At 39.5% G+C, this 15,297-nt stretch overlaps 1 protein-coding gene across 6 annotated transcripts in view; it reads right to left on the reverse strand.

Moving 5' to 3' along the window:
* The window catches only part of PXYLP1 (2-phosphoxylose phosphatase 1), a 60,730-nt gene that overhangs the window by 13,408 nt on the left and 32,025 nt on the right, over positions 1 to 15,297 (reverse strand). For 5 of the 6 annotated variants that reach the window (XM_075031884.1, XM_075031881.1, XM_075031880.1 and 2 more), the window contains exons 3-4: positions 3,002 to 3,163; positions 1,951 to 2,077 (exon numbers count right to left, since the gene is read on the reverse strand). In XM_075031884.1, the coding sequence (XP_074887985.1) occupies positions 1,951 to 2,077; positions 3,002 to 3,163 (289 nt within the window). Of the gene's footprint in view, positions 1 to 1,950; positions 2,078 to 3,001; positions 3,164 to 9,080; positions 9,310 to 15,297 lie in introns of those variants that run through there. The other variant, XM_075031886.1, reaches the window with a different exon arrangement.

A 15,297-nucleotide genomic window follows, 5' to 3' on the forward strand; every position in this document is an offset into this window, starting at 1 on the left:
TTGCAAATTTCAGGACATCTACTAATAACAAGGGCAATTTCCTTTACACAGCCAGATATCTGAAAAGCAAAGCAATATATTTCAGCTTCCTTCAGAGAAAGATCCAATTTGCTGATCATTTTCTGCCAGCCTTTGTGTCCACTACTGAATGTATCTAGTTAGCAAGCCTCTCTCATCAATCTTCCCATCACCTTTACAAGTATGAGATGAGGCTATACTTAATAATTAGTTTCAGGTATTCTTTCATGTCACTTCAGCATATTTTAGCAACATTCCTACTGTGCAATATTACTCCTGTGTTTGGGTTTTAATATACTTGAAGCAGAAACTGACACAGGACCAGATATGAAAATTGGTTTGTTTTTTTAAATGGAACTGCCATAGACGAGCTAATCACAAACCTAAAGTGTACCATAATCCACCTTCTTCTTCAGAAAGATTCTTTTGTTAAAAGCCCACTTGAGGAAAAGCTGAAAGGACAGAGTATTCCAGATATAAAAGATAAAATCATAAATGCTACTGATGACAGGAAGCTACTAAAATTTTAAGGAACATGGCCCATGAATCTATCAAAACAAAAACCGCCATTTGATATATCTAAGTCAGAAATGCACTTTCAGCGTGCTGTTAACACTTTCAGCATGACAGAGTAAAGCTAGTTCTGAGTAATTCTACACCAGAAAAGCAAGAACATTATTTCTTTAAAGACAGAGGAAATTCCATGCTATCCTGGAAAAAGGTATTTATTGGTATATGTAAACTGCTTTGTATACCAGTAGGTCAGGAGATCTACTATGCCTCTTTTCCTGAGTAATGTATGCAAATACACAAAGCAGATGCAGCCCCCAGTCACTGAATCCCTACACAGACTCTGCTGAGTGGGTGCAGAGCTGCCTAGAGGTTTTGCTAACGTATCTCATCGTTTTTCTTGATATTCTTCTTTTACCTGTAAGTACTCAGTAGGTTCACTGGAAAGTCCTCAGCTGGAAAAAAAAATAATAATAATACCACAGATCCTACTTAAAAGGAGAAAAAACGCATGTAATCAAGCAAGCTAGGACAAAGGTTGGTGATTTACATCATCACTGTTTATGTCTACTGCTCTAAACTATAATTCATCTTTATCAGTGAATAAACTCTAAACAAGAAAGAAAGGTTCTTCCACACGGAAGAGAAGCAATTCAGATCATATCTACAGCTCAGACTGGTTCACGTATGAAGACAAGCATCAGCAAGCTACAAAGACATGATGTTAGACAGAAGCACACTATATTGAAACAGAACAGTAAATCATGTTTTAACGGCAGGCAGACACAAATAATTTACGTGATAGTTTTAAACAGCAAGTGGTAACTACAGGAAAAGGGCAGCTTTCAAGTAGCAAACAGTGCACTTTCTGTTTAACTTCTACTTTAAGAGTTAAATGTACAACCCCCATTTTTTTTTCCCTGAACTTTGACACAAATCATTAATTTAAGGGAACTCTGATAACCTATATTTCTAAAAAGTAAGAAGAAAAAAATAATAATATAAGACACAAATATCAATTTTCCTGTGGTAGTGACGAACTGAGACCTTTTTGTATTCACACAAAAGGAAGCATGCTTAGCTGAAATGGTAGAGACATTTCTCAAACGCTGCACTTATATTTTGAAAATGTGTAGAAGCTTATCTAAGACAAATGGTAACCTAAATATTCAATTAAATAGCTTTTGCTTTTTAAAGAAATACCAAGAATTTCTTCTGGTCTGAACTGGTAACAGGTAATAGTTCCTGTTTCAAAAGAAGTATTGTACACCACTGATACAGGGTTGGATTATTTTAATCCACAGCAATACACAAAGATCAGAAGTCACAATGTACCTGAAGCTGCACAAATTGTTTCCTGAAGAGGAACAAAATAATTATCAAGCAAAACACACACTTAATGATAAAAGCCAGGAATTCTACCTGCTAGGCAGCAACATACAGTCAATGTCAGGTCTCTTTGTCTTGGGAATGGCATATAGCGGATACCTATCGCCATGTCGAATCAACACTTGAACTGATACTAGCTTAAAATAATGAGGTGCATGACCTAAAGTGAGGAAAGAGAACAAAAAAATAGTATAAAAAGTTAAGTAAATGTTACCTAAATCTTTCCCCTGTACGTTTTATTTAAGGAAAAAAAAGCACGTATAATTAGCTTGCTAGCTTTGGTATTGCAATGAAAGAAAGCCCCCATAAGAAATGGTAATTTACTGTCCCAAGAAAGATTTCACTTTAAATTGCAAGACAACTTATACAAGACTCAGGTTCTTGGCACATTCTCCATAATACATCTAAAAGTCCAACAACCATACAAGACATTATTCAAGCACTGAACTCTGACAACATGATAAGGTTACCCCACTTCTACGATGCCTCTCTTCCAGACCCCTATCCAAGTAGAATAGTGTAGTGACGTAGTGACGGGTTTTGCAGCATGCCTAATTTGGAGCCTTTTGATATACTAATTTGTAATTTATTTTATATGCATTAGTGGGATATGCTAATAAGGGAATTCATTCAGACTAACTTGCTGCTGCAGCTGCTATAGGGTGAAGAATGCAAACATGCCTTTTAGCTGACTATGTCTAATGGTTTGGAGTTCCAAAATTAGTTATTTCTGGAGTTTTTTCAGAATTCCAAGTCAACTGTTTACAATGCAGCTCACTTGTAACATGAATTACAATTCAGATATTAAATAACTATATCTCTTCCATGCCTTTCAATTTTAGGCCTCCAGTTGACCATTGACTGATAACAGAACCACTTCCAAACATGAAGACAACAGAGAAGATACAAAGTAAAAGAAAGAAGAGGAGCATATTTCGAATGATTTAACGTAATTCAGCAACCAACTAGCATTTGCTGTACGTTCTCCAAGAACCAAAGAACTGACAGTGCACAAAGTTATCCTTTCCAATGACAGCACATAGAAACAAGCAACTAAACTGTCATTTGCATTCACAAAGCTTACCTTCCATGCTGCGTTCAGCAATGGTAGGAATATTGCAGTAAACACGAGCTTCATAAACAGGATCTATTGCAGGAGGCTCAGTCAGCAAATCAGGCATTATTCTCTTTCGGCTTTTAGGATTCAACCCATCTTCCCTGATGGGGTTTACTGGGATTAAATGCACTGAAAGATACAAAACATACACCATATACCTTTAGGAGGGTTTAAGGACATAAAGGACTATGACTTTTTTTTTTTTTTTTTTTTTTTAAAGTAATTATACACAAAGACTATGGTTTCCATGAAAGGATGCCACTGCACGGTACAGATCTCTGTCGTGAATTTTTTCATGATTTACATAGTCAAGAGAGCTCTTTAGCAAAGTCAATACCTGGCTAAGACTACAGAAATACCTCTGGATGTATAACAACTCTGCCTTCTGCACTCTTCTTGAAGCTGCTTTTTCTGTCAGTCCCTCATGAAGGTCTAAGAGCATGAATAGGAAGAAAAGGGCCATAAAAAGAGCCAGCTGCCTCTCAATGTTGTAACTTAAAAACTGACATTGAAGGATATCAGCAAAAGACACAGCACAGTTACTATGATGGTACTACAAAACCACTGGGAAAACAAAGTAGTTCAGATTGAAGGGGCTGTATTGTCCATCATTTTCCTTACTCATCCCTGCCCTTACATGGCTACCTTGCCAGCCTTAAATAACCTGACTTATCTAAAGAAAACACACACAAAATATATTTGTCGAAATGTAACTGAGACTACCACAAAAAATGTTAAATACAAAGAAATGCAGTTAATGCTTACACACAGCAGGGAAATCAACAGAAATGCCACCACTAAGTCTTCTGACATGTAGAAGCATGCTGAAGCTATCTGAATTTAAGGCCAGGGTTGTACTGACAATGTCTCTTTACCTTGTCTTGATGTGAAAGCACCAGTTCATTTATGAGTCTTACAAGACTACACTTGTAATAACAAATGCCCACTTTTTTTCCTATTAGTATTCTCTGGTATTTGAACAGGGGCACATTTAAAGGTGAAAATGAGGAGGAAAAGTGTTTGTATTTTTACCCCTATTAGTCATCTGTGGTGAGAGGTAAAAAAGACAGACAGACAGGAGAACAAATTACAAAGCAGAATTTTACTAATTCTTCTGGGTCAGTTCCTCAGTTGCATCTTGACTCCCAGTCCTAATTTTAGAGGTGAATTTGTTCCTCAATAGAGTTGTGCAGACAAAGAAAACCAATGAAGACAGCAAACTGAAGTGAAACACACGAAGGTTTTAAGAGCATGTAGCCATTAATGTAACACAGACTCTTCATTCTTACACTACGCTTCAAATATTTTTATGTGGTTTCTCTTTGCCTGCCAAAACCAGAATTCAAGCATTTTCCATACCCTTGCTAGTGCTGTTGACATGACTAATACCCACAAAGTGCAGTGACTTTGAACCTTTTTCCTTGAGCTTTTTCAGATTTTGCATACAATGTCCAGAGGACTGTGCTTTGTGAGAATATTAAACTGCAACTTTGACTTTGCCCACAAACTGCAGAGCTCAGCTGCCATTCCAGCATTTATTTATCAGATTAATTTTTTAGCTCCTTCCATGCTAAGACTCACATGATTGCAAAGCACTGACCAAGAAACTAGCAGTAACACAGAGCCTTGGCAATGTCTCTGAGGTTGATAACTCTGGCTTGAAGGGGGCTTGCAGCAAATTTCTATTTGGGGTATAAATCCCAAACTTAAGAATGTGTTACAACAGTTGCTGGACTCTGCAAATAAACAGCATTACAAGACAGCAGTTGCCTAAAGAGTACCAATGGGAAATTACAGCAGTTATGTTACATTGGTTAAGTTTCCTAGCCAGAAAAGGTTAGGAGCAAGAACTCTCAGCTTTCTGCTACCAATTTTCTCTAGAGCAACCCACGACATTGCTACTGCTCACTTCAAGTCACAAAAACATACAGAGCTGGCTTAAGTACTCATGGAGGTAATGTAACGCAATTCAGCTTTGACCCATGAGTATTTCAGAAGACAGGGGAAACCATAACCCAAAAGCAACAACTACAAACTCTGGCGCTAAAACTCAGCTGGGAGACTGTCGTGGTTTAGGCCCGCCCGGTAACAAATCACGACGCAGCCGCTCGCTCGCTCACTCCCCCCTGCCCCTCCCCGCCCCCGCCCCCGGCGGGATAAGGAGAAAACACAAAGGCAGGGTCGCGGGTGGAGGTGAGGGCTGGGAGGGATCACTCGCCACTTATGGTCACGGGCAAGAGACAGGCTCAGCTCGGGGAAGAGACCAGATCGATTTAATGTGCTCCCAGTCGAACCGGAACGAGGACCCTGGGAAGGGCACCCGAACCTTAGAACACCTTCCCCCCAGCCCTCCCTCCTTCCCGCCTCAGCTCCCCTCCCGGTTCTCTCCGCCTCCTCCCCCCGGCGGCGCAGGGCAACAGGGGATGGGGTCAGCTCGCCACCCCGGGTCTCTGCCGCTCCTTCCTCCTCACTCAGGGGGAGGAGGACTCCTCGCTCCTCCCCTGCTCCACCGCGGGGTCCCCCCGTGTTCTCCCCGAGGCGCTACCACCGTCACCGACGGGCTCGGCCTGGGCCAGAGGCGGGTCCGGCCTGCAGCCGGCGGAGCTTCCAGCAGCTGCCAGCGGGAGGCGGCCCGGACGACCCTCCCCCGCCAACAAACAAAAAAAACCCGCACCACACAAACCCGTAACAGATTTAAAAGCAAAATAAGGAACCTAATTTTTTTATCTACAGCAGTTTTAACTACAAAAAACCTGAACAGATCACATTTTTGCACTGAGACTATTAACTACAACAGTGAACAGATGCATACGTTATCTTATTAAGATCAAGTGCCTACAATTGACAGGGCCAAACATTTTGTTTGCAGATAGCAAGTCTCATTTCTAATCAAACTAGTTGAATAAATACTTTAACACTGCCAGACAAATTTAAGAACAAGGAAAAGCACTAAATCTTAAGAGTCTACTCTACTTAAAAATGAATATTAAAAATAGCACCTACAGGATTATCAGATTATGTGTTTGAAGTTTAAAAAGCCACAGACAGAACACCCTTAAAGGAGTCTCTTATGTCAACACTGCAGTTATGGGTGCAACATAAGTCTATTCTGTGGACTGGAAATGGAATCAAGATTAAGAATAACAATAGGTCATGTCATTAATTAAAAAAAGTTTATTAAAAACTATCATATTCTAAATGCTGCTGCTAACTACATTTATTAATTACTTAGTAATAGCTGGTAAATATTGCCCTTACTGTATAGTGAATAAGCTTGGCTTATACCAGGAAAGAAGGGACACAGCATTTTCCCACTAAACTACTACCACCCTGTCCACATCAAAGTATCTCCGATAGGGATGGACTAAAGGAGCTGCTAATTTTGAACCCACCTGGGGCATAAACATGTTGTCTGGATTTCTGAACACAGTTGAGCAACCTGATCTAGTGAAAAATGTCCCTGCCCATGGCAGGGAATTGGACTAGGTCATCTTTAAAAGGTCCCTTTCCACATAGACCTTTCTGTGATTCGACTTAAATGATGCAAATTATCTGTAGGTTTGACAAAGAAAATTATCAATAAGGTCAAAAAACTCCAGTCACCTAAATAAGCACTGTTGTAACAAGTAGTATTTACTTCTAGTGCACTTGAAATAACACATATTGGAGGGGGAGGAAATAATAACAAAATCAACCAAACTAGCTATGCAAATACCTGGGTCTTCTATTTAACTATGCTAAATAGGAAAAAACAAAAAAAAAAAACCAAAGCAAACATATGATCTGGGCACCAGTCTAGGCAGTGTACTGGAAATTTCCACTGAATGTATACACATAAAAATAGCAAGTATTTCAGAAAAGGGGGAAAACAAGACCAAGGAGGAGTGAATTCCCATTGGAAAGCTGCCTTCCATTTGCTGAGCCTTATCAGCACAGGGAACCTGAAGAGCCCAACCAGCAAGGCTGGTCCTCCTCTCCCCTTGTTAAAGCTCCTCACAAGCTGTAACAATCCTGCCTTTCAGTGATTCGGGATGAGGACACCAAGTAACACAGCCCCTCTTCCTACTTCTGCCTGGTCCAAACAATGACAGAGATATTTTCCATACTGACAGCTACAAAGTCTCAGTTGTCTCTCAATTGTTCTTGCATCTTCTGCCATTCCCTGGACATTGTTAGTGCCTTGCGTATTTATGTTTTCTCCTTTCTCCCTCCCTTTTCAAGTCCTTGGGCTTCTTGCTCCCTTGCTGTCTTCATTTATCCTGCTTCCTAGCTGTCGAGTCCTTTGCACGCCTCATCCTCCCCAGCTCCCTGCTGCACAGAAGGCTCAATTTGTTCCTCCATTTTGGTACCCCTGATACCACATAGAGCAGTTATTCAAAGCTCTTTGAAGAGCTGACTGTCTCTCTGTATCCAAGTATTTCATTACTGAAAGTCCTCCTCTGCAGTGTTAATCCCACCTCCCAAATGGGTTTTCTGGTCCATATGTAACCAGCAAACCTACAAATAGTATTGGACTGATGCAGCTCAGAGGAGGAAAGGAGGAAAAAAAAAAAGTCCCTCTTTTTTCCAAATTCTGTGCTGCTTTCAGCTGTAAATCATTACAAGATCAGAATTCTACTATGTAGTTTTCACGCGACTTTTTATAGATTAGCACTATTTTATATGACTTGCTCTCTTAGTTCACAGTAACATGCACTTGCTGAAAACAGGTCTGCCAATGTGTATGTAGTCAAATTAAGGGAGTTTTTGAACAGGACTTTTACACTGCTGTGCCTTTCAAAGCTCGTGTTTTACTATGACAGGAATACAACAAACATAAACCAGAAACAAAACACATGATTTTGATGTGCATTTCCCACAGCCAGGGCAGTTAGTAAACTATATCTGAAACATATTTGGTGATCTAACTAGAAACTTTGCCAACACTGAAACTATAAAGAATACATACATATTATTATAGAGGTAGTTTGACAACAAAAAGAGAAAGAAAATGTTTTTTATTTCCCAATATTCATAAACTTATTTTTAAAACTAAAGAAGCTACATAGAAACTACTTTGAAACATTAATTTTTAAAAAGTTTAGGAAAAAAAGTAGAAGGCTTACAGAAACAATAAAATTGAAGAGACCTCAATGCAACTCTGCTCGCTGTCCCACCGATTTAAGATTGTTTGAAACATGAAGTGAAACTAAACACATGGGCTGGTATCAGACAAAAGTAAGACCTGATTAAACAGTCAAACAGCAAATGCTGTCCTGTGAGAGACGGAGGGGCACAGATCACACGGTAGAAGAGCTAAATACTGCTGTAGAATCACTCCTTCAAGAATTTTTGCAGCTCCAAACAGAGATAAGATTTTTTTTTTTTAAGTTGACAGAATTCAGAGGAAATAAAATCCAAGCTCTAAGTTCAATTAAACAGAAAACCTCCAGTAACTTTTATTTTAAATCAACCCACAGCACCTTAAGACCAAATTTTAAAGTTAAGTTTGACTAAGAAATGTCTTTATAAACAAAACCAATGGCATCTGAAATATTACATATGGTTTTATTCTCAGTGTACATTAAATATGACCTATTTAAAGAGCAAGAAGCTAATTCATCAGACTTCCATATGCCCCCAGTTCCTGAATGCCACAAAAATATACCAAAAAAGACAAATATTAGACAAGTAGTTTCTAAGCAAGAGACAAAAATCATTCAGAAGTGCTTTCAGTATAATGATTGCAACAATTACTACTCAGCAACTAATTCCCTCTGGAAGAATGTCAAGTTTATCAAATCAACTATTGTACTCAGGAGCTCAAGCAGGGAGCCAGTCTGATATGAATTAGGGCTACAAAACTGACATGAATTTAACAGAATTCAGTACAGCAGAAAAACAAACACAAAGCAAAGTGTAGTTCATGAAGAACACCAAATTAAAAGCTACATCACTCCATCACCAGTTTCTCTCCCTCCTGCAGTTCTAGTTTCAGCTTGAAAAGCAAAAGGTATCACCACTGTTTATCAAGAAGAAAAAGATTTATCCATGAAAAAAAATTTACCTAAAACCAGAAAGACAGGCAATAAAACCATTTTCCACTTCTGTTTTCCCGTGTAGCTCCAACCAGCCTGAGAAGCAGCAGCACAAGTAGCCATGTTAGTCTCAATTTTCTGACTAAACAGAGACCTGAAGTTTTAATCTTTTATAAAACAGAAGGTTCTTTCAGCCACATGCAAACATACTATTTAAAACAGTCACATGGAAATGAAGCCACACAGCAGAAATGCAAAAAAACCAACCCCAAAAAACACCAACGCAAACCACTGTAGGTAACCTTATGCTAACGGGTAAAGAAAATCAAATGCGCACGTCAGCACAAAACGTTATTTATCCCTCTTCCACCTTTTTTTCCCTTCCCCTTTCTGCTCCTAGCAAGGCACTAACAAGGCTGCCTAGCACTGAGGAGAACACCCAGGCTTCTGAAATTCTGATGATGAATGTAGACTTCTCTTCTAGTTGCTCTCTCTCTGAAAAAAATGGAAGCTAGAAAAGGAGAAGTGTAGGGAAGAACAACCAGGAAGAGGCAGGAATGCTTCAAAACAACTAAGATGGGGGAAAAAAGGTGAAGATGCGTGCAGCAAGAAAAACAATCTGGAAAAAGTAGGTAAGGCAAGGCACATGTGGGCTGAAAAGCACACAGCGCAATGCCTTTGTGAGTTTGGAAGCGAGGAGCCTGGGCACAGCGCTGCGTGAGCTCCGACATCCTGCCAGCTTCGTCCTGCCGCCTGTGCTCACACCTGAGGACCACATCCCTGGGGTCACTCTTGGAGCTCTGCTTGGATTACACATGCATATTTAGACACCAATGAAGTTCAAATATACCTGTGTGACATACAATCCACCTTTCTCATTTTATTCTTTTGTACAGCTAAATAAAGGCTTTGCAAGTCTCAAAAGGTAAGATCTGCTTTAACACTGAGGGCCTTCATCCATAACGCACAATGCCACAATCACTAGTGTGCTGTGTTTGAATGCTGAGTAATCACACAAACAAAAAAGGCTTATTAGCCTCACACTGGTCAAACTATCAAGTGCTGTTACGAAAAACCACCATAAAAATCTTTAAAAAGGCTTTCTAAGCCTGTGAACATAAGCTTCTAAGCTTCAGATTTTATATTTATATAGAATATAAATGGAGCTACTAAACTTTTACATTTGCCTTAAATTTTCAGTCTTTTAATTTATTAAGAATGTGCAGTTTAATTAAAAAACCTCCAGTAATTTATTTTTAAATCAAACCACTTGCCACACAGAACCTGATGACAAATTTTATATTTATATAAAATCTGTCCACACTGAACTTACAAAGTGACAGTCCTCAGTACCTCTGCAGTCTCTATCCCTCAACCATCTATATCTGAACCTACTTCTTTCACCACATCCCTGCTTCCCCTAGCATTTGCCCTTCCATTTTCTCCACTTCTGCTGTGTCTTCTGCCAGTCCAGGAGCATGGGGAGCAGGGGGCCCCTGAAGGACAGAGGTATTCTCTGCAGAAGGCTCCCTGTGCAACTGCTGCCCTTTCTACTGCAGAGCAGGCTCCAAGGTTTAACGTTTTCTTCCCACAGTGCTGCTTGCTTCTCTGAGCACCACACCAAAGGAAAAAAAAAAAAAAAAAGAAAAAAAGTGAAGGGAGCTAGGGAGGAGGTGGGTAACAGAGAGAAGAACAGTACAGGGCTGGGTGGGACATACCTAAATTTAACCTAGAATAGCAACAAGAAAAAGCTCTGCCTTGACAAATCCCTGACAAGCAAGCTAAAGAAGGTTCCTTGGAGTGTAATTTCTCCACAATACTTCAACCTAGCAATAGTATGTGTTTCAAGGTCACATAGGTACAGCTTTCAGATCGCAATTGTAGCTGGGCAGCAGAGGTAAAGCACTTCTCTTCTTACATACTTACAAATGCTATCAAACCAAAGGTCTGAAAATGGATCACCCAAAGTACAGATTCATCAACCTCATTACAGAAGCAGGCAGGAATTTCCAACCTCATGGTATCAACTGAGCAGTCAAATGGGAGCAGTGAACAGAGACTACAGATCCCTTCCTCTGACTTTCCAAGAATTTGCAAACATTCAGCACTAGTGGTGAGTTATGGACCAAGACGTTCCCAGGCACTTATACCTATCTGACATACATTCAGTTTCTGGATTGCTGCTGCTGTTCTGCCTTCTGTAAGACAGATCATAGTAATTTAGAGAACTTTCAAGGAGTCTGCTGACTTACAGCACGATCCTATGTTTCAAATTCTAAGACAGACTTTAAAAAAATATTCATTAAAAGTATTTATAAGTGTAGTAACCAAGTAGCAGATAAAAGTTCTTTTCAAGCCAGTACTTCTAATCAAAAGTGCTGAAAAATGCTTGCTATGGCAGTCTTGAATACAAGCACATCATACTGCAGAGCTACAGATTTCTGCAATACCCTTCATTACAGTGCATTTGGACACCAGAAGTTAAAGCCCACTAGAATAGTTCTATTGATCCTATCAGGTAAACATAGATATCTCCCTTCCTACAGCAAAAATATCAATTACTTTTGAAGACAATGAGAAATGCTGCAGCAGACATGTGGAACAGAACATCGTATTTTGAATTCTTATATATAAACATTAATCTGCCAAGAGAAATTGATTAAATTCACAAAGTTTTCTGGGTTTTGTTTTTCCATTTTGTTGCACTGATACTTGTATGGTAAATTTCTGCATTACCTGGGTCAATATTAGAAAAGTGCTGCTTTTAAAATCCTGTTATTTAGTGCTATAATTCCTCATGTTCCTTAAACTACATCTTCTGTTTCAAAGTGACGACACAGAAGTTATAGTCCCATTTCTTCCCAAATTACTTCTTGCGATTTAATAAAGACAAGAGGTGGACTTCCCTTTTCTTTTGCTTTTGCAGACCCAGTCATCACAGAGCCTGAAGGACCAGTTCCCTCACCGCCCTCCCTCCACCTGGAGAGTTAAGCCACAGTCAGTCTTCAGCCCCGCACACGGTGGGGATGGGAGCAGGGCAGGCAATGTGAGGAACCTCTCTCCTCCAACTGGAAAAATACTTATGGGAAATTTGAATTAAGATGTAAGATAAACAGATACTGTTTTTTCATGGCCAAAGAGAGAACTTCAGCATTGCCTCAACTGTTCTTCAGCACAAAAGCATTCTGCAGCCTCCAGTAGGGAAGCTCAGCCCACTGTCACACATGCTGCATGACAGTTTTTACAACTGACATACGTATTGGTATATGTTTTGTCTGTGAGAGGAGCGGTGTCATTCAAGTTAGGTACATAGGTAATGACTGTTCCCCAAAACTTCACCTGAAGCCTCGCTTCTTATTTTAATTACCCAAGACACAAGCTGCAGTCAATCACAGTCCCCACTTGGGCAGAGTCTCACTAAGGAAGCACTGTATGCAGCCCAGGAACAGCAAAACCTAGACGGCAGCTTGCACAATTCTGCATTGCCCACTGGAGTGAGCGCATTATTACTGTGCTAACTTTACTCAACTTCAGCATTAAGTTACCATCATCAAGTTGACCGCTAGAAAACATCAGCCCAAGCCACATTTGCTGTCAATAAATACTTAAAAGTAAAGGCATTTCAGCTATCTTTTAAAGACTGTCAAAGACATCATTAGAGGAAAAATTGCAGCAGACAATACAACTAACAAGACCAACAGCTATAGCAACTCACTATTATTCAGCTCACAGTGAAAATAAAACAAATGCTCTTTTTGGTTTTCCTGCTACATTTTCATTTGTAACCCCAGGAAAATCACCTGTCCAAGGCTGAGATGGACATTATCTACTAGAAATAAGAAATTTAAAGAAATGCTACCTACAGTTTTCTATTTTCCATTATTTTTTTTCTGGTTCCTTAAGCTTGGATTCATTTTTTTTGCAATAACTTCTCTGTACTACAGGGCAATTTTCTACTTGGAAGTCTGAGCCACTGTTAATTAAGTAAATAAAAATGCTATTTCTCTGTTTAAAGTGTAGGAAAAACAAGTATTCAGAAGCGTCCTGTTTATCACAGGTTTACTGACAGAAAATGGAAACTCAGGAAGGCTAGGAGATTGCAGATGTACATCAGCTAATCCAGTAGAAGTCAGATCTGATTGAGGGGGAATGAATGTGAGCACTGAAGTGTTTGGGTTTTTTAATGTGAGTGTTTTTAAAAAAAACCTAATTTATACTAGGCTATGAGGAAAAAACCGAAGGACTTCACAATGGTCTCCTGCCATGCACAAGCTCAAATACAAGATAAGCTAAATTTTAGTTGAACAAAATGGAAGCCTATACATACGCTCCAGTATAAGCTTTCACAACAGTCCCTTCTTTCTCCTTGGAACAACCACAATATGATTGTAGCTGCAACTTGTAAGTGTATCTTAAATTTACTAATCAATATTGATGTAATTTTACTGCATGAAATGCAACCAAAAGCTTATTCTTCAGTCAAACACTAGCTGAATTTTCAGCTTTCTTGGTTTTCACATTCCTAAAGTTTTCCACTGGAGATGCAAATCTCCCTATGGACAATTGAGAACTACTATAAATTGGCTGCTTTTCTTAGCTGTTTTTCACAGACCTGGACAGAAATAGCCGAATTCCCTACCCCTTTCCAGGAGTGGGTCAAGGCCTATTTGTCTGCCTATTTTCTGGATCACAAGTTGGGAACTTCTTTAAAGCTTTTCCTTGTCTTTGGGGCAACTGCCAAAAGTAGCTTTCTGCCCACAGAGCCATAGCTCGCAGTTATTGACCCAGGACCTTATTCCTTATCAGACTCAGGCCTTGTCTGTGTACTCATGTTCAAAAATAAACAGAACAACTACACATGATCGCCATGCACGGTAGCTCTACCAGCTTTAATCAACTCATACCAGGATTTCTGAGAACAAGTTTCTTATTTCCAGCTGCGTTAGCTGCAGGCTTTGCTGATTTTTTACAGGGTCCCAATCTGACTTACACAGGGAAAATAAATAGGTTAAGAAAATCTTTTTTGCACCAAAGCACAAGATGGCATGCCTTGTAGTGTTACATTTTTGAAACCAAATCGAATCAGACACATTAAATTATACAATGGGTGCTTGCATATATTGAGTCCAGATGTAGCTCTGAAAAGAGCTTTATATATTAGGGTTCCCCCCTGAGTTGTTTTTCAATTGACAATTCAGAAGAGCATATGGCACTGCTTAAATAGCTTCCAGGATTTTCAGCTTGACAACAATAACATAGCAATGCTGACCGCAAGTGTGAGCCTTTTCAAGTTTTAGAGAAGACAGTCATTTTCCACTTCTCCCAAAATGAAAAATTACTCTCTACATTTTATTCTATTTTCCTACTACACTGAAACTCTCAATTGTTTAACATGGAAAAGATTTATATTTTCATTAATTAAATGCACTCCTTTCTTTAAATTAAATATATATGCATAATAAAGCTTTTCCTTACCAGCTTCTTGCTAATTACCTCACTGCTTGCCTCTCCAGTCCATTTGAAGGGTATGGGGAAGGTTCCTCCTAAACATCTAGCCAGGCAGACAGATTTCCTGCTTTATAAACACATTACTCGGGTCAGATATTGCTCATGCTCCAGATTATTAAGTGACAAGATGCAAAAAAAGCCCCACCACTGCTTATGAAAAAGCAGTTACATTGGTCCCTTGCCTACCACAGGCTTGTTAGGATTCACAAATGAGAAGTGTTACATAAACTGGACCACGATGCCATAGATCAAGTCATTCCTACCGATGTATCTGCATAGCTGCCACGTCTCATCAGGCTGCGAGATGACTTCGACTACATCAAATCAGTGACCTGAGGGCCACCAAACAAGGCTTAAGTATACAAAGACTAAGTAGGAGTTTTTTATGGCCCGAAAGCATGATTTTTGTAAATACAGTAGATCCAGCCACTGTTACTTATCTAACAAGATTCATGAGCATTACAATAAGATTTTAAAGCTCTCTCCTGCTTCTGTCTACAGAACTCAGCAACTGGTAAAGGAACGAATCCAGCTGAATTGTCCTGGAAGAGATTTTCAAAACAGCTTTTATCAGCAGTGTTCACAAACTGTTGGCAACTCTTCCCATTTCTATAGTATTGTCTCAAAATAAAGGTCACCATGAAAACATAGCTGCAGGACACAACATACTGAATGTTACTGCCATATTTTGCCTGTGGGTGGTGACCTTTGTTTTTTCTTTTTGTCCTGTATGTTTTC

This window comes from Buteo buteo, chromosome 7 (genome assembly GCF_964188355.1).
Source record: "Buteo buteo chromosome 7, bButBut1.hap1.1, whole genome shotgun sequence".
In the NCBI taxonomy this organism is placed as follows: Eukaryota; Metazoa; Chordata; class Aves; order Accipitriformes; family Accipitridae; genus Buteo; species Buteo buteo.